The 26,171-nt window shown below is 34.5% G+C and overlaps 2 protein-coding genes across 2 annotated transcripts in view; one reads left to right on the plus strand and one right to left on the minus strand.

Moving 5' to 3' along the window:
- The window catches only part of CEP290 (centrosomal protein 290), a gene marked incomplete at its 5' end in the record, with an annotated part of 52,719 nt that extends 33,691 nt beyond the window's left edge, over positions 1-19,028 (plus strand). Inside the window, 19 exons of the mRNA XM_085304948.1 lie at positions 514-727; positions 922-1,059; positions 1,134-1,355; positions 1,994-2,110; positions 3,691-3,836; positions 5,462-5,617; positions 6,188-6,311; positions 6,849-7,382; positions 8,436-8,567; positions 8,812-8,898; positions 10,814-10,978; positions 11,485-11,607; positions 11,886-12,058; positions 14,293-14,434; positions 14,720-14,791; positions 15,990-16,063; positions 16,209-16,312; positions 17,784-17,890; positions 18,218-19,028. Of these exons, the coding sequence (XP_085161074.1) occupies positions 514-727; positions 922-1,059; positions 1,134-1,355; positions 1,994-2,110; positions 3,691-3,836; positions 5,462-5,617; positions 6,188-6,311; positions 6,849-7,382; positions 8,436-8,567; positions 8,812-8,898; positions 10,814-10,978; positions 11,485-11,607; positions 11,886-12,058; positions 14,293-14,434; positions 14,720-14,791; positions 15,990-16,063; positions 16,209-16,312; positions 17,784-17,890; positions 18,218-18,418 (3,031 nt within the window). The remainder of the gene's footprint in view (positions 1-513; positions 728-921; positions 1,060-1,133; positions 1,356-1,993; positions 2,111-3,690; positions 3,837-5,461; positions 5,618-6,187; positions 6,312-6,848; positions 7,383-8,435; positions 8,568-8,811; positions 8,899-10,813; positions 10,979-11,484; positions 11,608-11,885; positions 12,059-14,292; positions 14,435-14,719; positions 14,792-15,989; positions 16,064-16,208; positions 16,313-17,783; positions 17,891-18,217) is intronic.
- Positions 19,029-26,160, minus strand: RLIG1 (RNA 5'-phosphate and 3'-OH ligase 1). The gene is made up of 7 exons (XM_085304949.1): positions 25,966-26,160; positions 24,511-24,628; positions 23,773-23,868; positions 23,244-23,360; positions 22,666-22,860; positions 21,044-21,213; positions 19,029-20,013 (listed from the first exon to the last, which is right to left on the minus strand). The coding sequence occupies exons 1-7, from the start codon at positions 26,053-26,055 to the stop codon at positions 19,825-19,827; spliced, it is 975 nt and encodes a 324-aa protein (XP_085161075.1). The 5' UTR covers positions 26,056-26,160; the 3' UTR covers positions 19,029-19,824.
- Positions 26,161-26,171: the final 11 nt, after the last annotated feature.

Genomic DNA, 26,171 nt, shown 5'->3' on the forward strand with positions numbered 1-26,171 from the left:
CTCAGAAGAGTTACCATCATTGGTAACTGTAAACTGTTTTACTTTAAAATCCTTCATCAAGGCTAATATTGAAAAAACTGTGGCTTGCAAAATGCCTTTCAGTTGTTAACTTTGTGCCTTTCAGCAAAAAAGAAAGTATTCCATGAGTCTTGGTATGACCGATGTCTTTAAGTTAAGTCTTTAAGCTAGCATTTTAAATTCATGAGAATTTATCCCTTCTTTAAAAGGAGGAAAGTAGAATGTTTCTTTACCTGCGAATGCCAAGAGTTAGAATAACTTTATTATTAATTCGAAAAGAGGAAAATATGAATATGAATAGTACTCTAACATTTGTTGATCTTGAATAATTTTCTTATTAAATGGAGGTATTCTTGGTGGAGGGAGTCTTTGCTATGTCCAAATTCATGTTATTCACATTAACAATAATAAAAACATAAGGTTGTGTCCTTGGTTATTTCAAGTTTGCTAACTTAATTATTGCAATGCATCCTATTTATGCTTATTTTACATTAGACTTCAGGAAAAGCATGCAGTTGATGTGGAACATCTGAAGGATGAAGCAAATGAATTGAGGAACATGTTATCTCAGATGGAGAAGGAATTAGTGAATGTAAAAGCTGAATTAGAGGCCCAAAAAGAAGCAAATAATAGAGCACCCACAGCAACACTGAAAAACCTGGTGGAACGCCTGAAGAGCCAGTTAGCCTTAAAAGAGAAGCAGCAAAAAGTTAGTCAACAAAAATCACACTTATGCCACAAATTAAACTAAGTGTTTAATATGGCTCAAAGCTTAAGATTTCTCTGTAGAGCACAACAGTAGGTAGAATATAGTTGAATAATTTAACATATTAAAATTGAATTGCCTTTTTCTATTTTGTATTGTTCATAGTAACTTATAAAATTTGATGGGTTTTTCTTTAGGCTTTGAGTAAAGCACTTTTGGAACTCCGAGCAGAAATGACTGCTAATGCTGAACAGCAGATTATTTCAGCAGCATCACAAAAAGAGGCATACTTGAATGTCCAGGAGATCGTTGATAGACAAACAAAGGGGCTCACCGTGAGTACTAAGTAGTATCTTTGCCTTGGGTTTTTGTATTGCTGGTGTCCTGATTTTTTTTTTTTTTCTTCTAGACACAGATAGAGGAATTAAATAATCAGATTACAAAATTTAAAGATAACCTTAAAATAAGTAAAAACAGAGAGAGTTCTTTGTTAAATGAAGTGGATGAGTTGAACCAAGAACTACAGAGGAAACAAAAGGCATTTACTAAAATGCTGGGAGAAAAAAATGAAATGGAAAAAGAAACTGAAGAGCTGAAAAAAAGGATTAGGAGGCTGACCAGTAGTATTCAGGTAGATGTGTTTGGGGGGCAGTCTGTTTTGTTTTATTTTTTTAATGTTATTCAAAGTTGGTCAATTTTCTGCATATATGTGCTGTTTTGGAGGAGAAAGGGTAAGTACATTCAGCAGGCATCGAGTCTGATATTTGGTTTGAAAACTTACATTGTTCATCAGCCTGATTTCTGCAGATTGTGTATGAGGTATTAGCTTTTGCTGTTAGAAGCACATTTCAAATATAAGGAAGAAGCTGAAAATCACTGGCACCTTGAAATAAGTATGAAAGAGTCTGAGGAGCTGAATTATCACTTTTAAAGCTTCCTTGAAAAATGGCTAGCTCAAATTTTGTGGTCTTCCTGGATGTCCTTATTTACCCTTTTAGAATAAAAGTAAAGGATTTACAATAGAATTATCTAAACTTTCTTCTTGAATTCAGCTACTTGCTGATTATTGTTTACTTTAGAATGTAAAGTTATATTTCGAAACTTTAATTCTTAACTGGTAGAATTAATTTTTAAAAGCCCATTTAGGACTGACTATCTTTAGATAGTCCATCTTTACATTACTGATGTCTTTATTTTTTGAGGAGAGGAAATGCTTAAGTAGTGGTCATTAAACTTCTAAGATTGTGAAAGTTAATTGTACTTTTTCAGAACAAAACTGATGAGCAAAATCTGATAGATGAACTTCAGAAAAAAGTTAAAAAGTTGGAAAATGAACTTGAGAAGAAGTGTGAAGAAACAGAAAAAAAAAGTGTAAGAGAAGAGAAGGTATGAGCTAAATCTTTAAAGACATTAGCCTGAGTCTGAGTAGTTCAACTTTCCCTACTTCAAAAACACAACAAAACTGCCAAAACTCTCCACAAAACTTCCACCTTATTCAAACAGTTTCACAGCTGTCGCTTATTCATGTATCCTGTACTCTGTTACCCTTGCTTAGCACTTAGTACTGGTATATTATAGTTTCCTTTCCTCTTTGATCTAATGGGGGGGGGGGGGAATCTATTAGAAATTTTGAAGAAAATTCACTAGAAATCCATTAGAAATTTTAATGAAAATTTAAAGAACCATTAGAAATTTTAGGAAACTGATAAAATTTTAGAGGTATTATTACATAAGTGCTTATTACATAAGTGCTGTCAAATGTGCATCTGAGAAATAAATGCAATGATAAAAGTGAATACTTCGCAGTAAAAGTGTGAATTTTAAAAATTATGATGTCTGTATAAGTAATTATTCTTCACAGTAGTGATTCCACTTATAAGAGAGTCTCAGTCATCGGAGATGTGTTTGTTTACCCATTTACTTTGTTACTTTGCTATTTCAGTAACCAGTTTAGTGGCTTGTCACGGTAATCATAAAGTATACTGGAATTTTATAGCATGTTTATATAATAACATTCAACACTATTTATGATATTAAATATAACTTATACTTCCTCTTAGTTTGAGACTTTTATATATGTAATGGTCTATCTTAAGATACCCTTTTCAAACCTGGGATGCTTTTCCCTTCCCCCCACTCCCAAGAACTTGTTTTCTATCTGTTTCTTACTAGCTGTAACTGCAGAGGACACAGAAAGGAAAGCAGAGATTATTGAGGGAAGGGAAAAGTATATATATATATACACACATACATACATATATAGGCGTGCGCGCACACATACACACACACATATATAAAAAAATCACAGCCAGTGTACGTGTGTGTGTATAATATATATACGTACACACACACACACATTTTGCTCACAGGAACGTTGGCTGTGATATTTCAGTAGCTGTTTATGATCATACAGATACAATTTTTAATTGGATATTGTATTTTATAATTACTGAACTGTAAATAGAGTTTCCATTTCTTATAGAAAAATATAACTAAAATTGCCAATTGTACAACTGTGTAGCAGGGACATACAAATTCCTGGTAAGCTGTGGGAGAAAAGATGGATCTGCTGTAAATTAGCATAGAAGACACTTTTTTGTTTAATCTGTCTGCTTTACATACCTGTAATTCAAAGTAAAAGGTTATACTGAATGAATATCTGTGATTTCATAAATGTATAATTCCTGTTTTGTAAAATGAATATTAAAAACTAATTAATAATTTCTTGCTAGCATTAAGCTATATCACCTTTATACACCAGTTGCTACAGCATATTTAGGGTATCCAGCTGGGTGAACTAGGTAATTTATTGACCTAGTTATCTAGTTACATTACCTAGTTATGGTTTAGTGTTTAAAATTTAGAAATGAGGAATTTATCATTCATGATTCTCTAATGTGTTTATTTCTTTTGCTTTATGAAAATAAAATTAAAAAAAAAACTTACTTTGTTCATATATTTCACAGACCTCCAAAGAGGAAATAATTAGATGGGAAGAAGGTAAAAAATGGCAAATCCGAATGGAAGGGATGAGGAACAAACTAAAAGAAAAGGAAAAAGAAACAGATGCTTTAATCAAACAGTTCAATACAGTGAAGGAACTTTATACCAAGTAAGTTGATTTTAATAATTCTTGCTACAAAATGACGGCATAAAGGAAATCCAAATAAGATGGTGTTCTAGTTAGATTCCCGGGGGCCAAACATCCGGTTTGGCCAGCCAGCACACACTCACACACACACGCACAAACACTCTTCAGTAGCAAGCAGTTTATTAGTAGATACTTAACAAACAGACCGACCCGATGGTAATCTTGAGAAGGACCACCTCAATGCTTGTCCCGATCGTCTGCATGGTGAGAGGGAGAGTCGGCAGGCACAATCTTTTCRGGCGTCCCCGAGGAGGCARCGTGGTCCTCTGTTGTGTAGCAGCCTCACCCTCCTTCGGAAAACTCCGGCATTTATGATTACTTGCGGTAGGTGGGAGTCCCGGCACCTGGGGCCAGCAAGTGCGGGGAGTGTAGCCCAACTCCGCCCCGGTTGCATAACCAGGCTATGATACTGCGCACGTGTGCAGACTTATTTTGGGGGCCACATTTGACTTTGGGGGTCGCTATTTCACTACTCTTCAGCTTCTGACCGTCATGTTGACTGCTTCTCATGGCGATTCTGTGGCTGGAAACCACAGAATCTATATGTGACCAACCGCTGTTCTTTCTCACAGATTTCCATGACCTTGTTAGTTATTTGTATCCTGCTTAAGACAGCAGTATTGTTCTAGGCACTAAAAAGTTACAGTACTAGACTATTCTCACCAAATAGCAGGTGGTACGGATACAAAAGTTGCAACACAGACCATTCCCATCAAGTATCACGTAGTACGGATACAGATGGCCATATTTTAATTTTAACAGTTTATTACATTTATAAAATTGATGCCTAGAATTTGACATTCCTATTAAAATTTAAAGGATGAGTTTATTTTTAAGCAGATGGCTACTCCACTAGTAACTTGTTGTATGTAGAAGTTGACAGCCTTGTATAGAAGAAACAGGTTTTGAATAAAACTAATTTCAGTTCTTTATTATGTTTATTGTATGTAGCATTCTCTTATTCCCATTCCAGGAGTAATAGCTTGATGAAGACAGGCTATTTTTTCCTCACCACTGTGAGATACTGTATTATTTGATCAGATTACTGTGACTGGCTACTGTGCTACTGTTAGTTGTTTTGCTACTGCAGTACTGACACTTGCAGCTTTCTGAGATAGAAATCTTCAATTAAAAAAAATAAAATAAAAACCCTCCAGGGTTAAGTTAACTTTATTTCAATACAGTAATGGCAGGTTTTCTCTGATGCAAGATCCAAAAATGTTGGTAGTGGTGGTTATTGATGTTGTTGGATTGCAATTTGAAACCATTTCAAACGGCTTTTATTATTAGCAAACCTCTCATGAATTTCACATAAAATGTAAGCAAAACTAACAACTGATTTATGACATGCATGATATTGACCTGATATTCATTTTTTTTTTTTTTCCAGTGTTGTTTATTTCTTATTTTATTCTATTTTTAGATGTGGCTGTCAGGTAACCTTATTTCAAGAAAAAAAGGCAGGGGGCAGAATTTAGTGAGCAAATAAATTGCAAGCACGGATTCTTTAAGATAGAAAATGTTTTCTTTTAAAGAAAGCAAATTAGTAAGTAAAATTTTAAATGCAAATTTATTGGATGTTGCAGGGCTGAAAAGGAGAAAATTACTCTACAGAAGAAACTGAGAACTACTGGTGTTACTGTTGATCGTGTTGTTGGAGTAAGAGCCTCAGAGACAGAAAAAGAACTGGAAGAACTAAGAAAACAGAATCTAGATTTAGAAAACAAAATTGCTCATATGAGGTAAGAGGTGTTTCAAGAGAATCTATAAAAACTGAAAAACCTAGATGAGATTGTCTGTTTTCTGTATCAGTTGATCTAATTATCTCCTCCTACTGACTAAGTTTCAAAAGCCTGAGTCTGTAAGCAGCAAGCTTCAAGCTGCTTGGGAACAATTGTGTGTTAGAGAATATGCAATATTAATTAGTCTATTATTTCAAAGGTTAAATAATCTGAAAAATATCTGGCTCCTTTTGTGTAAAATTATAAATAAAATTTTGAGTTAGTTACTAGAATTCAGAAGTTGCAGTTAGTGAATGTATTCTTAATCAGTGGGAGTGTGTTATGTACCTCAGTAACAGAAACTTTGCACATCTCAAGACAGGAAATTCCTTTTGCCAAAGTAAATACTCTGATTTCACAGGAGTTAGTTGAAATAGTGTATATAGTAAGATTGATTTAGCATAACTAACCAAGTAATAGTACAATATCTAGTTTAGTAATCCAGAAGTCCGTATTTGTTTTACTTTAATGGATACTTCTGTGCATTAACAGTCACTTGTTTGATTTTGCTTGATTCATTTTTGAATTTAGAACACAACAAGCTATACCACGAGATTCTGTTGTGGAAGAATTACATTTAAAAAATCAGTACCTTCAGGAAAAGCTTCATGCGTTGCAGAGACAAAGCTCAAGAGAAACATATTCTAGACCGTCGGTAAGTTAAAAATGTAGCGATATTACCTGAAAGAATAATGTCTACTTAACTAAACTATTTATTAAACATTTATTATTTATCATATGGTTGATTTTGTTTCCATCAGTAGTAGTCTAGAACAGGATGTGAAATACTTAAATTTTAATGTAAAAAAAATCCCAGTTCCTGTGTTCTACAGGTAGAAGCTGAAGTACTCAACATCATAAGCATATTTGGAGAAATAATGTACATGTATTTTCAAATATGTGAGTCTGCAACTGAGAAACTACTTGCAGCTTCTGTATTGATTTTGAATTTGGAATAAAGAGTTGGGGAAAAATACTGAGCTTGATTTCTGTTGCATTAGATGTTTTTTTTAATTATTCTCTTGTTTTTTTTTTACAAGTTTCATTATATTGACAATATTGAATTATCAGGTTATCTTAAACCTTCAAGAAGTAGACTTAACAGTATGTTCTAGGTTTCTTTTTATCTCTTGTTTCGTTTTACTGTATTCTACTTTTCTTTCATGCTTGTTCTATCTTCAACTTCAATCAGAGTACACCATGTGAACAAACTGAACTGACTAAGTCTGTTCCTATGAATATCAGTGCACGCAAGTATTTGAATTACTTTCAAAAGAAACCTATTTCAAGTAGGGATAAAATCAAACATCAGACTAACCTTAGTATTATCGATGGCAATGAAATAGATGAGGATTCAGACATTGCTAATAAAGGCCATGAGGCTACTGCAAGTGCAGGCACTGAAGTGTTTCCTGAACAGCAATCTGAAGACTGTGAAAAATGCAAGGACCTAGGTATTTCTGGGGAAGGATCAGAAAGCAAAGCTAAAGCTGAAGCTGATGAACAAAATTGCAGTGATAAAGAAGAAAATATAAATCAACCTGAAAAGGGAAAAATTAATGAGGAATGTGAAGGAGAAGACAGGAAGCAAGAAATATGCAAGCAATTAAATGTTGATGAAAAGAAAAGTAGAAAAGAGTCTTACACTGAAAGAATGAGCTGCAATGAGTCTGATTCAGGGGAATCTTCTAATCAAGCTAATGACTATGAGGGAGAAAATACAAAGGTGAATAATGAAGTGCATAAACACACTGCTGAGTGTAAACATGAAATTTAACCAACTGGTACGCAGGGAGTTGAACCAACCTGAGAACTTTGTGAAACATCCCAGGTTTGATATTGTAGTAGTCCTCTAGTATTTTTCAATATAAATGATGTAGAATTAAAATAGTTTGATTTTAATAATGTGGTTGCTTCCCAAAGTGTGGTCTGCAGCGATATTGATATAATCACTAAGAGGTCCACAAAACAAATCTTACAGTTCCATGATATACATGCACGTCAGCTTAAAAGTAAGCTATTGTGAGTTCTCAATTTTTTTCTCCAGAAAGTTGAAAAATAATCATAGTGATACATGCAGCTAATTGATGCCCTTCACTCTTTAGGGGTCTGGTGATGCGGTATCGTTTACACTTACTATACAAAATACGCTTTACTGAAGCACATATTTTATTCCTGTGGTTATTAGCTGTGAATTACATGGTTAATTATATAAATGAAAACTGTTAATTATCATCTGTGAAAAGGTCTGCCCTTTACTGGTAAGGGGTAACAACTGAACTTATTATACGGCATGCAGAACACCCTTTATGTAATACAAATTACTAGCTTCCTTGGGTTAAAAACTTAAAAATGTAAGAACTAATTCTGTCTAAGAACTAAACTTATACACTGCTTTTCACTTGCTCTGTGATTAATCTTTGAATTTATGAATTTTTTTATTCTGAATAAACATATTCAGAATGTGACTTTGAGATTTATTTATAGGTAATTTGAGTTAACTTGAGAGTTAATTCTGGTTTAACAAAAATTTTTCCTGGATTTGAAATTTCCTTTAAAGATACAGCAAGTTTAGAAAATTTAAGAAGTAGGTTAAAGTTGGAACAGATTAGATCAAAACTGATGATACAACTTAGGTCCTGTTCTGTGAACGTTTTGATATTTTTTTTCTGTGTAAAACAGAAAATTACTAATTCTCTGTTGCTCTTTACCAGCTACAGCTGGTAAAATGAATAATATCTTACATTAAATAACAATTTACTTTTTTTCCTTTTTCAAGACATCAGGAATAGGATCAGATCAATATCGAAGAGAACAAGAGGTTCTAAAGGAAAATTTGAGACTATCTTCTGAAAATATTGAGCTAAGATTCCAGCTAGAGCAGGCCAAAAAAGATTTGCCAAGACTAAAGGTAATATCTCTGTAGTGAAAAAAATTAAGGGGTTGCTTAAAAAGAAATGTATTGCCTTTTCTGTACATACTGTAAGTTTTTCATGGTTTACACAGGATATGGAAATTGAATTGTTGATAGAAACGATGAAAAATGTCATTGCAATTGGAAATTGCTTTCTATTTTCAGGGTAAACCTGTAATTTTATCATTCTTTACTTCAGTTTAAAATCTAAATATGTTGCTTATTACTTTAATCTTTTTAGGATCAAGTGAGTGACTTAAAAGAAATGTGTGAACTTCTCAAAAAAGAAAGGGCAGAAGTTGAGCGTAAGCTGGGCAGTGTTAGAGGGGTGAGTATTTTAACTGTATTATTCATCACAATTATAGGAAACTGAAATATGATAAATAACTATTTGATTAAAACTGTTTGGAATCAACCAAAAGCAGTCATGAATTGTTCTTACTTGTCTATTTTTTTGCATAGTGCTGTAATACGACAATGAAGATTTCAGCTAATAGGATCATTCAAAAGAATAAAGCTACATTATTAAATATTTGCAGGTTCATGGCCTTATTTTGTCATATGAAGTAAAAGTTACCTCTAGAAACACATTTGTTCCAAAAATAGGAATTACAGCCTTAGGAATGAAAGTTATATTCATTTATTTATGTTAATGCATATTAATGTAGTTACAGCTTTATGATTCAAAGAGTAGAATTTTGATTTGATGCAGATGTTATAAAGTGCAACTTCTTGATGGTGAAGTTTTTGTTTGTTTTTCTGTATAAGATAAAGGTTAAATTTTACTTCAGTTACTCTTAGCTACATTAGTAAAGTGGTTGGTGTTTCAAAAGTTACAGGAAAAAATGTTTCAGCAGTGCTATCTCTCTCTTTAATGACTTGTCAAACTATTTGTGTGATATTTAAAGGAAGCAAACTTAAAAGCTGTTCTTAAGAGCTTTAGTGGCTCTTTCACTATACAAGGAGAATGAGTTCTGCTTCTTGAGAAAAATTACTTGATTTAGACTATCTTCAAGATTCTACTGAAGTATATTTTACATTCTTTTTCTCATATGCTGCACAGATTGTTTGTGTATCTGCCTACTTAGGCAGTGGTCATTTTTGGATAAGGCAATTCAGTTTATAAAACTGCTTCCTTCAAAGGTCCTGGAGAGGCGGTGAATTCTGAATCTTCCACTGTTTTCAGGTGGAAGATCTGATCACCAAGATCTGATAAAAGCTTTTCTTTAACTCTGTTATGTACCATTACAAACCCCCCAAGCCCTCCAGTGCTTTTTTAAAAAATGAAGATTTTTAGATTTTGAATGAAGAATTTTAAGATGAAAATAAAGTCATTTTCACTTCCAAAACTTTATCACTATCTAGGTTTTATAGGCCTCCAGGTAGTAAAAGGTTCTATACTCTGGTCCCTACCTCTGTAGAAGGAAAAGGAGTTACTTTCAAGGCCCCAGAATGGAAAACAGCATCATCTTTAAATCATAATTACTGAGGAAAATAATTCCCCTAAAGATGAGGAGGAAAATAAATGCATTTGAACTTTCTCTAACAGCTTTTCTATCTCCTAAATGAACACAGTGGAAGAAGAAAAATAGAGAAAATACAAGCTTTTTTTCATCTTTACATTTCGTGCAATAATAATGGATCAAATATTTTTTAGTCAGAACTGGATGTTCTGTAATCCCTCTGCACAGGAAATAATATGCCCTGGTAGAGAGAGAAGATAATTAATTCATGCTTTAACCTGCAATTCTACTTAAATCCAGTACAGGTATATGTTTCTCCTTCAAACTCCCAGACATTCATTACTTTCCTTTGCCTCAACCAGTATTAGCATTCAAGCAGTTTTAGGGTCAGCTGGATCAGGGAACTGCTCTACAAGAAAACCAAACTAAAAAAAAAAAAAAAAGTAATTTATTTTCTTAGTGTTTCATTTTAGTCCAAAACATACAGCATATTTTGAGACTAAACTGCAGCTTGCTTAAGTAACACAAGAAATTGAAGGACTGTGATGAAATTGAAGGAATATGATGACTTTGGGGGTGAATATGCTGCTAGACATTTTTGGGAGCTAAGTAGGCAAGAAACTTCAGGATTCAAGTCACAACACCTAAATGTAATAACTATATTATGAATATAAGGCAATGGGGAAAAAAATCACCAAATAAGATTGGAGTATGTCAAAACGCTAACTTAGTGTTTACTTCATTATACTTTTTTATTTTTCCATTTTTTTCCCCCTATAGTCTGGTAGAAGTGGAAAGACAGTCCCTGAATTGGAAAAAACAATTGGTTTGATGAAAAAGGTTGTGGAGAGAGTCCAGAGAGAAAATGAAGACCTGAAAAAAGCTCAAGGCGTGGTTTCTAATGAGAAGTTACTCAGTCTTGAACAGGAAAATGATAGGCTAAAGGTACTCATTTATGTTTAGTAACTATATGTAGATAGCAGTTTATATGCAGGTTAGTAGAAGAATTGAACAGCAAGCCTGTTGTTGACATTGATTGGCACAAAATTGTTTTTAAAATACTGGGTATGAAGCTTGTAGAACACAAAAGCAAAGCTTCATTTTGGCATAACATACTGCATAATTTATGTAATGGTATACTAGATGTTATGGTAATAATATACCTCCTGGAAAACTTTCTAGAAGTTTTATTTTAATGTGAGGACAGTGATTTTAGAAATAACTTTTATAGCTGAATGTTCAAACTGTACGATGGAAATAAAATGAACAATTGTTTAAGAGAAAGCACTGATAGCATAAAATATCTTTGAACACGTGTAGGATACATTTAACATAACATTTCATCACATATTTAAATGTGCACAGCAACTGTGCTATGCTTTAAAAATGCAAACATGATACTTTCTACTAAGCAATATAAATGAACTGTTTTAACACACTTTGATATTTAGTCTGAAGTAGAAAAAATGAAACTTCATCTGGGGGACCACCTGAGTGTGCGTTATGAATCTAAAACCAAAGGCATGGAAAAAGCCATTACTGAAAATGAGAGGCTACGTAAAGAGCTGAAAAAGGTATGATCATTATATGCAACTGTCTGTTTGAATTAATTACTGGTTATGGTAAGTATCTTATTTTTTCCAAGTGGTTGATGTGGAATTGGCACATTTTTTTATATGGAGAGGAGTCCTCGGAGGAATAGACCAAGACAGAACTTTGAAGATGTAGTGCTAGTGATCTGGGATATACTGTTTGTCCTCTAAATCAGCACTGACTCCATCAATTTAGATAATCCAGTTCTACCTATGACATTATGTATTTCATTTAACTTCCCATTTTTATTTAACAATAGGAAGCTGATGCTGGAGAAAAACTACGAATAGCAAAGAATAACTTGGAGGTATTAAATGAGAAGTTAACTATGCAGCTGGAGGAAACTATTAAGAGGCTAAATCTGGCTGAGAGCAGAGACCCTCAACTTGATGGAGCTGACAGCAAAAGCTGGAAATCATTTGTTACAAGAAGGTAGGGATTAAGAATGAAGTAGGTAAGATAAACACAAAGATTTCATTCATCTTTAAATATTAGCAAACAAATTAGACTCACTTTAATAATGCTGTCCTCTTTTGAAGCTATTTTATATCACTCTTACTTTAATCTCTGAAGAATATTTTACTATATATAATCAGCATACAGGTATCTGATGTGAATCCAGCAGGGATCTAGCTTCCTTAAGCATTGGCCTTGTTAGCTGGTTCTGTAGTCAAGCCAGTTACTTTTTTTCCTTTCTTCAGATCAGCTGCAGACTTCTGAATAGCTGGTCCCTCACTGCTTAAATATATTGAGAGTGTGCTTTTGGAATAATGTCAGTATTTTTGTCGAGAATAAAAAGTGAGTATTTCAGTACCTTACCACAAAGATGCCGATCTGAAAAAATACTAGACATCAGCAACCTAGTTCCACTTTTCCAGTGTTTGTACCCAGTTATGGCCATGTGAACATGCAGAGTTTGGGTTAGGAAGCACACTAGGATTTCTGTCCTCCTTGGAACATTCAGACATAGCCAAAAATCCTTATATGCTCTCTGGAGGCCCTGAAAGTAAATTGCAGTTAGCCAGTTGATTCTGTTATCTGTAGAAGGGAGTGAAGATACTAGCGTTAGATCGTATTTTCTAATACTTAAAAAGTAGTGTGGGAATCAGTACTTTCTCATACTTCGATTTTTTTTTTTTTTTTTTTTGTAATAATAGTGGACTCTTACAACTCTGCACCAATCAGTTATCTCTTGTTCTAAAATTTTGGTATCATCACTGAGTGTGGAACAATCTGAAGAGAAAAATTCTGTGACACCAGTTTCTCCATTGCTACTTAGGCATGCAATATTTTTTCCTTTGTACTTCTGCAATTAGTTCAAATGTCTTTTTTATGACTACTTATTTATACAGGCTGGAAATCTGACTCTAGAGCGCAAACAACTTCAGTCACCTTTTTTCTTTTTTTAAAAAAAATTTTTTTTACTGGAACCAAGCTGTTTAGTACTGTGTTCTGTTTTTAGAAATATTTTGGGGAACAGTCACCCCAAAACCATTGCCAGTCCAAAAAGCAATGGGAAGTAAAAAACCTCTTGTGCTGGCTTATCTAACAGAGGGACATGGAACTGAAAGAATGTTTATGCTGTTAAGCAAAATAATCAGCCTGTCTCCTACATAACACTGGAAGAAAGTAAGTTTTCTTGGGACTGGACAGGCAGATGCACTTCTGCCAGGATTCCTGGATGACCTCAAGGGGAGATAAGCTGCAAGAGCTGTCATGTTGCACGAAGTTGGAATGTGCAAAAACAGAACCTCTGACAGCAACCTTCTGACAGAAAATATGCTGGACATGAGAGATTTCTCTGATTTCATCTTAGGTGAGGTGACTATGGAACTTTAATCTGATGTCCATGATTTTGCCCAATTCCAGTCTTGCAGTCTCCTGTGGAAGTTCTGATGCTTCTCTGACATGGTGCTGAGCCATTTCACTTCACTGAGCCTTTAGAAAGGCATTTTTTTCCATCATCACCTTTCCCAGTTATTCAGTGAGTTAAAATGCCTTTATGTAAGGTTAGATGACAGCCATAGTCGGTGCAAGGAAGGGAGAAAAGACTGTGCTGCCAGCTACAGAAGGAGGACAGCAATATCCAGTGAAGAAGGCAGGTCCTTAGCAGTTGTTTAGCAATTTGAATACAGTTTTTCAGTTCTTCACCTATTTTAAAAACACCTGGTTTTGGTTCTACTTAATTGATGCATGTGAGATTATATATGCACTTACTTACTCACAATAGTTGAAATAGTACAAAAACTTCTATTTGCGTTTACTTTAACATAGTTTGAGTTAAATGTGATTTTAAAGAAAGTGAATAACATTGAGACATTACTAACCTAGGGAAATTTATTCGGGTGCCTTAACACCTAATCCACCTCATCAGCACACCCTCCAAAGCATTTATGGGGTAATAGTGTCCTTGATAGGATAGACAGAAGTGTCAATCTGAGTGATACTTGGGAAGGTTCTTTTGCAGGTAGGAAGATGTTGGAGAGTGTATAGCTATCTGAAAACATGCTTCAGATTGGAGATTAGACTAAATAACCTCCAGAGGTGCCTTCTAACCAACATTTGTGTGATTCTACAAGTCTCTGTAAGTCTCTGTTTCTATAAAAGGTTAGATTTTGCTCTAATCTTTGTTTTTTTTTCTTTTCCTAAAATATTCCTATTATTAGAATGCATGAAACTAAGATGAAGGAATTGGAAACTGATATTGCTAGAAAAGATCAAAGCATTACTAACCTTAAACAGCTGCTTCAAGAGGCAACAGAACGTGAACACAATGCTGATAAAAACTTACAAGATTTAAAAGAACAAGTGAGTAAAACCTAGCCAGAATGCTGATAATAGATTACCTAGTATTAATTAATTTCTTTGTAATGCCTGTATTGGTACTTTTTTTCCTCTAATGCATGTTTTATAGGTTTTTTTTTTTCATTCTTAGTTGCCATAATTGTACATCTGCATATTTAAAGCCTCATATTATTCATGATGTTTACTACATATTGTCAATATATATTCTTGACTTGAAGTCATAGGGGAAAATGAGATGTTTTCTATAGTTTTTTTTTCATTATTATTGTTTCATTGATCATATCAAAGCTTGTAGGTGCAGATGCTTCAATCGGTCTTAAAATCTTAAAATCACATGGAGTTGATGAATTGCAAAATCAGGTACCTTTGATACATCTTTTTAAACTTTGACCTTTATGTATTTCAGAGATGTAGCCCTAGGCCTACCATCTAGTTAAGCTTCTGTCTTTTCCTCATTTTTAATATGTGCGTGATTTTCTTCCCTAGACATCTTGTACTGGCCATTCTGAGTAAGGTACTGAAACAGACAAAACTGTCAATATAGAAAGTCATGTATATTATGTAAGCAAGTAAAGATGTTGCAATAAATAAAACTTGGAATTATTTTCAGTTTCTGCAAAACAGTTATTTGGTTCATTTTTGCTTGCTTCCTCCCCCCACCCATCCCCCCTTGTTTTTTGTTTAAAGACAACTTTTTTAACATGACATCTTTACCAGTGGCAAAATTAGCAGACATAATAAAAGACTTTTCTATGTGTTACCACTCTTGAGCAACACGCTATCCAGTTTCTTTTGTGCCTCAAATACTGAGGAAGGATGCGTTCAAGGTTAACTCAATTTCCAAAAAAATAAAGACTGTTAAATAAAGACAAATCCCTACCATTTTGGGTAGTAATAGAACAAAAGTCTGTTACCAAAAGTAGCCTTATGAGAGGTCATAAATTAAGATATCTTTGCATTCAAAAGCCATACATAGTCTCATATTTAAACCATTTAAGCTTTTTGCTCCTTCATCTTCTATTGGAAGGCACATGCAGAATCTAACACCTGCTCTGGTTAGGGACATCCTTAATTGATGGCTGCAGGCCATTTATAGTTCATTAACTCATTTGTTTTTGTATCACAAAACAGCAGACTTCTAGTACCGTATTTATAAGGCAATTTAGACACCTAGGTATGCAAAAAAGTATGTCAGTAGGATTTTTAAAGCAACTAAATGATTGAGGTATATCACTTCCTTAAGCATATCTATAATTATGTTGGTTTTTTTTACCTATGTATCTTTGTAAATCTAGTTTTTGATTATTTTTTGTCCGCCCTTCATGAAATATGCAGCATTGATCTATACTATCTTTAAGAGGATTGTAGATAATTAGAAAGCTTTGTAGAAACTGTCAGTTTGATTTTTTTTCCTGCAATAAATCTAATACTTAGTTATACAGTTTTTTCCCAATTTATTTTATCAATTTATACTAAATAGAATTTAAAAACTCCATCTGAACTGTAGTATCTGTAGATATAATTTTCAAAGTAAGAGTTTCTTACTTTTTCTTTTAAGATTGAGCTTCTCAAACATTTCTGTGAAGGTGCTAGGACAGAGGAAGGCCTCACCAAAGAACTTCAACTTTTAAGGTAATGTAGTTTAAAAAAAAAGTCCTGAACCAATGTACATGAAATTAGAATGATGAGAAAACAGCCATTGCACTAGATTTTAGTTATATATTTTATATTAAAAAGTTATGTTATAAAATTATTCTAAAATTACTTTATATTACAGATTAACTAATAATCAGTTGGAGAAAGAGAAGGCAGAACTAGCTCACCAGGTGGAAGTTTACAAGCTACAAATAGACACAAATACAACTGAGGGCGCTGCAGCTGGTAATCAATTTCAACACCTAAAATAAAGATTCTTACTGTGTTTTGGGCCTAAGACCCTTTTTGCTTAATACATGTGCAAGATGAAAATAAATATACAGAAGTATTATTTGAACTATGTTAATGCCAAAATAGCATAATCTGCAGGAGAATAAGGTCTTGGATATTTTTGAAGTACTTACAAACATTTCTTTATAAAAATCTTATTATAGCTCAGTTGTGGATGTTTTTTTATATATTTTGAATGAGAAGCTGAATTTTTTTTAAGATTCTTCTTTCTGAAAGGGTGCACATTTTCATGGTACCATTTACTTCAAAATCTCAGGCTGCTTTTAAAATTTCAGTCATTTATTACAACTCTCTTGCCTATTGCTCTTGCCATGGGTTCTAAGCTCCCAGAGAATAAGTGACTTACAGGTATCACCTGTTAGGGATTTTGAGCCACACAAGAAATTCAAAATCATGGTTTGCTCTAGTTCATGAACCGTGGAATTCACAGTCTAGTATACTGTACACTTTGTAATCATGTGGCAATAAACATGAGCAAAAATTCTGTTAATAGGAACTAAAGGCAAAGCTCTGGGCATTTTGTATGCTACACTGCCAAGCTCCTTTAAAGGAGACTCTCCCAGAAGTGATGTGAGTAGTACCTGCATAATCATGTAAAGTAGAAAAATATACTATGGTCTAATTAGTATTTTCATTTTTAATATTCTAAAGTTAGCTTTTGACTCTAGAAAAAGACATTTTTATCTGTGATAGGTAAGTTTTTTTTTCTACTCCCTACCTGGTTTTAACTTGGCACTGTAAGTGCCCAATGCGGTAAAAAAGTGAGACTGTTGCCCTAAAACATTGGTAGAAATCAACAGGAAAGCAAAAAAGAAGGAAGAATGATTTTGCTGTGCTTTTTCCAAACGAAAGAAAGTAACAGAAAAGGACATGTGAACGGGTCCTGAAGGTAAACTAATCTTTAAGTCTGTTGTCAGATACTAGCTCTAGAAACAGTTAACGACTTAGCAGGCATTAGTTCTATTGAAAGGATGCATAAAGCTTTGATATCCCTATGGAAAGGAGAGCAAGCAAATACGGGAGGCCTTGGAGAGCTCCATAGAGCAGCATGTTGCCATTAGCAGAAAAAGTATCACAGCTGAAATAACGAGAAGTAACTTAAACTATACTATATCCAAATCTCTTGACTTTAATTCAGAAAAAAAAAGCATGCCTCATTTCTAAGAAGTGCTCTAACAGGCTGACCACTGATTCTGAGGCCAGCACTACATTTGGTCATAGGATTTAGACTTGTCTTGTTTAGACAACAGGAACTAAAGAGAACCCTAGATTACCTGAGCCTGTTGTGGTGGTGGTGGTTGTTCAAAACCAGGCTTGCACATTAACTGTCTCAGCTTGTGGGAGATGCTGAGTTGTTATAACAAAATTCCATTATCTTACATTTCTTTAATTATCATTTTTGTAGGAGATAATGAAATTGTAGATAAGAATAAAAACGACAAGCTAATGACAGAAGTAGCTGATCTCCAGACACAACTGAGAGCCTCAGATCTGGAAAATCAGCAATTAAAGGTGAGTTGTAAGAATCATGCCATCCTATGCAAGGTAACGAGTAAAATTATGAGCAACTAGAAATATCTGTTTAATACCTAAACTAATAGTGAAACATAAGACCTAGAAATCAGCTGTCATTTATGAAGCCTACTTTGTACTTTATGAATTTGCTGTTACTGGGTAGATTTTTCTGTTTGTAGAGTGACAACATTCCCACTCTAATCCCTTAGCCTATTAAGGAAAAAAATAGATTTCAGTAGTAGCTTTGTTGCTATTTCCTAAGTTCTAGATAGAGGTATGTGAAATTTATGTTTTAAGGTAGTACTACTTTATTCTTTTTAATAGGAAGAAATAAAAAAGCTGAGAAAAGAACTAGACAACTTTGACCCTTCCTTTTTTGAAGAAATTGAGGACCTGAAATATAACTACAATGAAGAAGTGAAAAAAAATATTATCTTGGAGGAAAGATTAAAACAGCTTTCTGAGGATTTTGGTATTCATGTGGATATTTCAGCCAATGTTTCTGGTGATGAGGCTCATGTTTAATAATCTCCATATCAATGCAGAAATAAATAATGAATAGTATTATGTAATTGCCCAGAATTTCTGTTTTCATCCTGGTATCATAGAAGTCTATTGAAGCTGCAATAGTTTGGCACATACCTAAGACTGCATAACTGGATTAAGGTGATCAGTCATATTTATCTCTACTAGTCGAAACAAAACCAGTCTTACTTCCCCCACCTTGTTTACGCTTTAATGAAGAACAGTAATTCTGAGGATACACTGTTACCAGAAGTCCAAGGATTCCATTCAACTTAAAAGTTCATATGCTCTTGAAACAAGCCAAGTGTGCTAAGTTTCAGATCAATAAAAGTATGTAATTTGTTCTTGCTAGATGCTAGCAGTAGATATCGTGCCTGTGGACTCACGGTTACTGTGCTGGTTGTCTCTGTTCTTATTTCATTGGTTATTTTCTACCTCTATTTCAGAAAATCCAAGAATGAAGCTGTAAAAATACGTGTGTAGTGTTTCAGCCAAACTAACTGTATTTTTGTAGATAAATGTACAGTTGCTTCATGAATTTTTTTAGATTTTTGTATAGCTGGATGTATACTTTCATAATACAGACAAAAATAAAGCCCACTGAAACCGCTGTGTATTCTCACTTTTATTATTTGCCATCTTTTGCAAATACTTAACATGTTGCCCTTGATAAACAGTTTCCTAATTTAGATGCAGTCATAAAAAGAGTATTTTTAGGTCAGGTCATGCCTCTAGTTACAAATGACTTCAAAATAAAATTAGTATACTTTCTACTGTTTACACTGATTTCTTTTTCCTTTTTTCTTTTTTTTTGTCCCAAAATAGCAGAAATACGTGCAAGGTATAGCTTGAGTAAGCTTTCAAGTACCAACATAATGCTGCAGTTCATCAGTTAAATAATACAGTGAAAAGTATTCACCCAAGAAAAAAAACTTTGCAACTTAAATTATCACATTTCAGACCTAATTCTGGTCCCAACTGAAAGCTGCCTTTCACTGAGAAACACCTAGATCCTATATCTGAATTCTAAATGTAACAGTGTTCTAAATATATTTAAAGAAATGCAACCTATGAAACCATTACAGTTGACTGTATTCATTAAATAAGCTACTAGGACCAGCCAGCGTTAGAGAACATACTTCTTGCACTTAACTGTAACAGTTTCAAGAAATAGGTTCAAAAGCTAAAGATTTTTCAAAACTGTGTATTAAGTATGCTGAAAGCTAGATCTGTCTGCTGTGAATGTCACATTTCTTTTTATGAGATAGTTTTGCATAAATGACTAATGAGATAGGCTAGCTAGCCTATTACCTAAGCAACAAGATGCTTTGTTAAGAAGTCTCTGTGATAAACAAAAATAAGAGGAATGCAGCACGTATGGCAATGAACTTAGGCAGAAAAATACTTCAGGCATCAAACTTGATATCTTTAAGTCCATCAAATCTTTGACCATCAAGCTTTGAAAAATAGTGAAACAAACTCTTTGGTTCAAAGTCACAGTCATATTTAGTTCTATTAAAAGAAATGACAACAGGCTGAGAATTCAGGTATGTCTCTGCAATTGGCCAGCGTAAACCAAGATGATGGCGATGGAGCTAAAATAAAAGAAATAAGATCAGTTTAGATTGCAATATAGTAATCTAACAGTAGGGAACGGTATGACTCTAGGATCCCTTGCATTAGGTTACTTATTATCCATTAGTGTTAGCCATCATTTTAATGATTAACAAAGAATCACAAAAGGCAAACTAGAAACCAGGTATTCTCCTCAGCTTCAGAAATGACATTAAACTTGCCAATTAATCAAAGATCACATTCTTATTAACAATACTTGTTTTGTAAGAAGTTAAAAGAAGTTTTAAAATGTTGAGTGAATCCTACACAAACATGCAATATAACCCTTTTATGTTCTCAATTACTTTAAACTATTAGCATAATGTAGATAAAGAAAAAAATGAGTATCTTTTCATTGTAGTGATCACCGTTCAATGGCTTGACTAATTCTGCTGTCACCCAGTTTCCTAGGAGAATGTATACTATAGTAAAGAATTTGGAAAACAAAGCAAAGGTAAATGGTAAGACTCAACCAGCTAATATAAATTATTATAGCACTTTCTGATTCAGCACTAGTATTTTTCATTAACTATTATTAAAATTAGCTTAAGTCTTAAAAATTACAGATTGCAATTTGCTAAAGCAAAACACGAGCAGCTTGTAGTGTATCTCCATATTCGCACTACAAAACAAAACTTTAATAGGTGCTAGAATACCAGAGCTTTACCTTGAAAGATAGGTACTCTGGAAAACTGGATCCAGCAGGCCATTGCTCATTTGCTTTCTGAATATGACTGGACATCAACACTCTACATTAAGAACATCATCATAGCATTTATGCACAAATAGACTTTTTGAAAACACTGAGATAAGAAAATTAATCGAGGTTGTCACATCCTAATTCTTCTGTCTCAAGATACCTAGGAGTAATTTTTTCACCTAAACGTAAGTAGTGGTAGATATTGTTTTAATATATGTAATTTTTTTTAACAACTTTTACTGAGTTGGTTTTTAAAAGAGTTTTCTGTTGGGGACTTTCAAGCTGATTTCTCCATGTCCATCTATGTTTACCTTGATTAAACACCCGTCGTTGCAGTGCCAGACAATTCCTTCAACTTTACCCTCACTGCAGCCTTCAAACCAGGACAATATATCATTTTGTTTCAAAGCAGGTGGATTCTTTATTTCAAATGCTCCATGTGGTACAAGAAGATGTACAGGCTGTTTCTTGCTTCCTAATCCTATGTTAAAAGAAACATAAAACCTTCCTGCTAGTCACGTATAACAATTTGAGCTAAGATTTTCCTTGCTTCTGCTACTACAGCTATATTAAAAGCACTCTATAAGGGTAGATTTCTGTTAAATATGGCAGTGTTGCGCTGCCTAGATTTCGAAGTATTAAATGTAGCTGTGGTCTTCTCATGTAACATTTTAAATCTATATAAAATACATAAACAGAGGGATTATACAGTTGTCTATTTTATCCTCATGCTCACCACATCAACCAAAAGCCACTAGCTAAATTCTTTTTGCTTCAGATCACGGGCCACAGCACAAACATCTTAGTTTCTGAAAACCTAGTGTATATTTTCTTATGAATACCAATTAATACTTAAGATAGGCCGCTAACAAATATATTGCCTCATGGCTGACTGATGCTAGTCGTCTTCTAAAAACAAAGTTAGCAAATCTTTTTGTTGCAGTTCCTTCCATTTCTAAGAAAATGCTTAGATCGGATACTACTATTTTTCCTTTCCATCCTTGCACATTATCCTAACAACGAGGTTCAGAAGTAAAAACTCACTTATGAACAAACCCAATTATTTTTTGTTATATGTCTTTTAAACAGAGAAGTCATAACCACAATGTAGCTTAAGCTATGTTTCCTTGAACAGTATTTGTAATATTTCATAATTAAAAACATCTGCAGCTCATGACTAACTCCAGGGATTCAAAAAACAATGGCTGCATAAAACTTTCTATTTTAATAGATGAAATAGCATCAAGGAAGCAATAAGAAAAAAAGGCCAAAAGAAAACAACAAAAGATAATTAAAAGATAATTAAAAAAAAAGTAATATTTAATAAAACTTTCCTGATCAGAATTCTTTTCTGGGAAATTCTCATTAAAAATGAACTGTGTATCATTAAGAGGTCTGGAAAGTACAATAAACATTAGTTCAAACCGTGTCTTAATTACTGAGAAAGCTTACTTCTTCAACAGTATAGCTCTTTTCCCTGTCAGATACCAGATACAGCTCTATGTCAATACAGCTGAGAAACCAGTTTCAAGTATGGCATGAGTGTTTTTCTCTAGCTACACACATGCAAAACTGAGGTTTACCTTGCACTTTTGTATAAAGAAGGCTATCTTTATATAGAAGCTTATACCGTTCTTTGCAAGAATAACACCACTCCTCTTTGCTGAAGGACTAAAGCAAAGCATCTCTATAGTAACTCCCAAAGAACACACAAGAGGTGTAACAGGCATGAATAGACTCATGACTACTCAGCTTTCTAAAGAGTATTTTAGGTGCCATCCTGTGAGCATTCCTTCAGCTACTCCTTTCTCTCCTTTAAAGAGGTTGCATTACTAGCTTAGAACATACACCCTTTTTTGTTAGACAAAATCCTATATTCTTCAATCAAAAATATTACTCAAGACAAAAGTATTCAACAACAAATCATACTTACCATATGGATTTGCATTAATATTAGTTCCAATAAGCTCCAGTGTTTGTTCTAAAAGGTCTGATAACGGCACTGGACTGATTTCCAGAAGCCCAGGGTCAGCATGGTGCTTCAATACCAGTGCTATTTCAGCCTCGTAGTTTATAACAGATGAGTGCCAGCAATACTGTTTACTATTTTTCTCCACAGGCACCCACCCTATGAGAAAACATTGTATTTTACCAAAGTAAATGTATAAATTTATCAAATGCTTATTAGAACTGTACATGCATTAAAAATCAGTTATTTTAATTATAAACTGAAAGAGCAACAGGAAAAACTCTGCTGTATCTCTGAAAAAGGTCAAAGGAACTTAAAAATGATAACTATGATTTCAGCTGAAGTTTTTTCTAAGACTGTACAGTTAATTGTCATAGGTAATTATTTTCACTGTATCAAAACAAAAGCTTACTGAAAAGTGAACAAATGATACTCAGTTACTGTTTGCCAAATATGTTACTACTACATGTAACTCAAGAACTAATTCTCATTCACTTCAAAACATTTTTTTTTCCATTTTAATTGTGCTGTACCAAACATACCTGGCATATGTCCATTTTCATCAGGCAAAGGATTCCCATTAGAGAACTGTATTTCCTTTGCTGGAATCCAGCAATCTGGAACAGACTTGAAATCCTCTTCAATATTCCAAACAAATTCTAAATACATAAATGTGACATTTAGTTTTTTGGCAAATGGTTAGCCAATTTTACATTTTGATCCTATTTCAATGTATTAAAATACCATAATGTGATCTAAACTTTTTTTTAAAGGTAACAGTCCCAGTTACTTTGTACAAGCACCAATGCTTGGCATATTCTGGCAGTCTAGAATTAGGATGGTTTAAAGTAGCATTAAAACCTTTGAGAAGTTTAAAAATTCAAAACTAACTCATATTCAGAAATAACTGCATAAATTGCCAACATTACAGTTAAACTAGAGCAAGAGAAGTAACGTTAAGAACGACATTAAATTAGGCAGTAGGATCACTGACATTTTCAATATTAGATCAGAAATGTTTAACAACTGAAATATCTACATTACCAAAGCAGGAAAGAGATCTTCACTAACCTTTGCAATCTTCTAATGAATACAAGAATCGTTTAAACCTTTTTTCAGCTTGTTTGTTGGGTTTTCTATCCAATCTGGCCCATAGGTATGGCTGCCCTAGAGATCCCAGAGGTACAAAACCAGCAGTTACTTAGGTAACACTACTCTGCATAGTACTGAAACTGACTATATGAAAAGTAAAATATCAATTCTCTTCTGTCATTGGAGAAAATTTACTATCAGAAGATACTATTTGAATTAATATATTAATTATTGCATATAAATCTAAAATCTATTTGTAGAATCTCACCTACCTTAATACTAAGTTTTCTTACAATTCTGGGCAAAGGCAAGAACAGACTACCTCAATGATGCAATGAATCATAGTATTCTAATTTCTTTCAAACCTCCCTCTCTTCTTTTAATCCTCCGCAAAGAAATTAAACATCTGTTATATAAATTCTAGTGTACAAGAAAGGTTTAATGATTGAAAATGTTGAACTGGAATAGCCCAGTGCCTTGCTTTGCAAGTAATTTTAAACTCCATGTATGCAGTTGACTAAAATCCGTAACAACTTTGTACATATCTACAAAATTGCACTTACAGTAACTATAACTTTATAGTCAAGCTGTTTTAATTAAAAAGTTGAATTTCCCAACTGCTGTAATCCAGGAAAAAATAAAATAAAGGTGAAAACGAAGCAAAACACGAGGCTACCAGACAACATGAAAAATAAGCATATGCATCTTCCATATTACCTTTGTAAGTAGTTACATAACAGCAGGTTCCATCCACCTTTTCAGTAGGAATTGCATTGTATATATCCGCATCTAAAGCCTTTCGATTTATAGTTTCAGTTGCCAAAACTTTAAATGGCTGAAAAGAAGATAGGTATTTTAAACCCTAATCATTGATAAGCCTTGTAATCATGGATTCTCGCTTGTTACAGTTGGCCTTTACAAAGTCAGTACTATACATTTAAATTCCCAGTACTACCTAAATACACCATTATTTCTTCAAAACGTTAGTTTGGAAAATGCCCTAAGGCAAAAAAAACAAAGGCTGTCTACTTGCAAACTATTTCCCCTTCTCCATTCTTGACTAATATTTAGATGACCTTGCCATTCCACTTTAAATAGTGCCTACAATGAGAAGGGTTCCAGTCCAACATGTAAAAATTTTTTAATTTGACTTCCTGCATTACTATGGCAATTAAAATTCATCATGTATTTCATGACTATTTGCTCCCAACTTTTAGTTTGGAGTTGAAAGTCTGTAGCAGTTGTGCAATACATGTTAGTGCTTAAAAAAAAACAAACAAACAAAAAAAAACAGTGCAATACATAGATCAGTGGGATGCAAGGTGGGATGCATCCCAATATCAAATATTTAATGTCAGTGTTGTCAACTAAGTGTTTTTCTCCTTAAAAGAGGAAATGAATAAGTGATCTGGGGATCTGTAACTATTTAAAATTTCTGTGAGGTATACGACTTAGTTTTAATAGGACTTCAATAGGATTTTAATAGGGTTTCAATGAAAACATGTTATCATTTGTATATTTAGGTTAAAATATTTTTCTGTATAATAATCATTCATCCTTCTCTCCCTAATCAATTCTGAATTATAAGCTCTTCCAATCAGTCTTTTTCTCCTGCTGGCAATACAGGAGAATTGCCCTTCTCTTGTAACAACCTCTAAACACCATCCATAGAAATGAGAACTGTCTTCCTGCTTTGCTTTACATTACATAGCCATCTTACATTTTAGCAATCAGATCTCATAGCATATAGATGAAGATAGTATTTTCAGGGTAGGAAAAAAAAAAAATTTTTCTTGGTTTTCCCAGCACCCAGCGCTGGTTTCACCCCTAGCAGCCAGGAAGTCGGTCCCTAAAAGAAAGGGAGGTGAGGGTGGGGGTTATAAAGAAGGACGCTTGTTGCTCCCGGCGAGGCCCCACGCAGGAGGGTTTCACGCAGCGAGGCCGGTCACGCGGCCTCTGCCGCTCCCCACGCTCCGTGAGCGCGCGCGGCAAAGCCCGGCTCAGCGCCGGGACGCGCTCCGTGGGCAGGGAGCGCAGCCGGGCAGAGCCCGCGCGTCCCCTCCTTCCCCCCTGCACCGCCCGCGGACCAGACCTGGCCCCTGCCGCCAGGGAGGCCCGGCCCGGCCCGGCCCTGCCTGCCGTCCCGCTCGGGCCCGGAGCCGCGCCGGCCACCTGTCGCTCCCGCTTGGCCGAAGGCTCCTCCTTCACCTCGGTCACGAACAGACATGGCACCTTCTGCTGCACCGAGCCCTTGCGGCTCATGGCCGCACCGCGCTCCCAGCCCAGCCGAGGGCCACGCCGCGCCTGCGCCCCGCCACGGCGGCCGGCGGCGGCGGGAGCGACAGGCTGCCGCCTCCGTCAGGCAGGAGGGTGGCGCC

The sequence above is a fragment of the Rhea americana genome, unplaced genomic scaffold (genome assembly GCF_003343005.1).
Source record: "Rhea americana isolate MKP2758 unplaced genomic scaffold, rheAme1 scaffold_214, whole genome shotgun sequence".
Classification (NCBI taxonomy): domain Eukaryota; kingdom Metazoa; phylum Chordata; class Aves; order Rheiformes; family Rheidae; genus Rhea; species Rhea americana.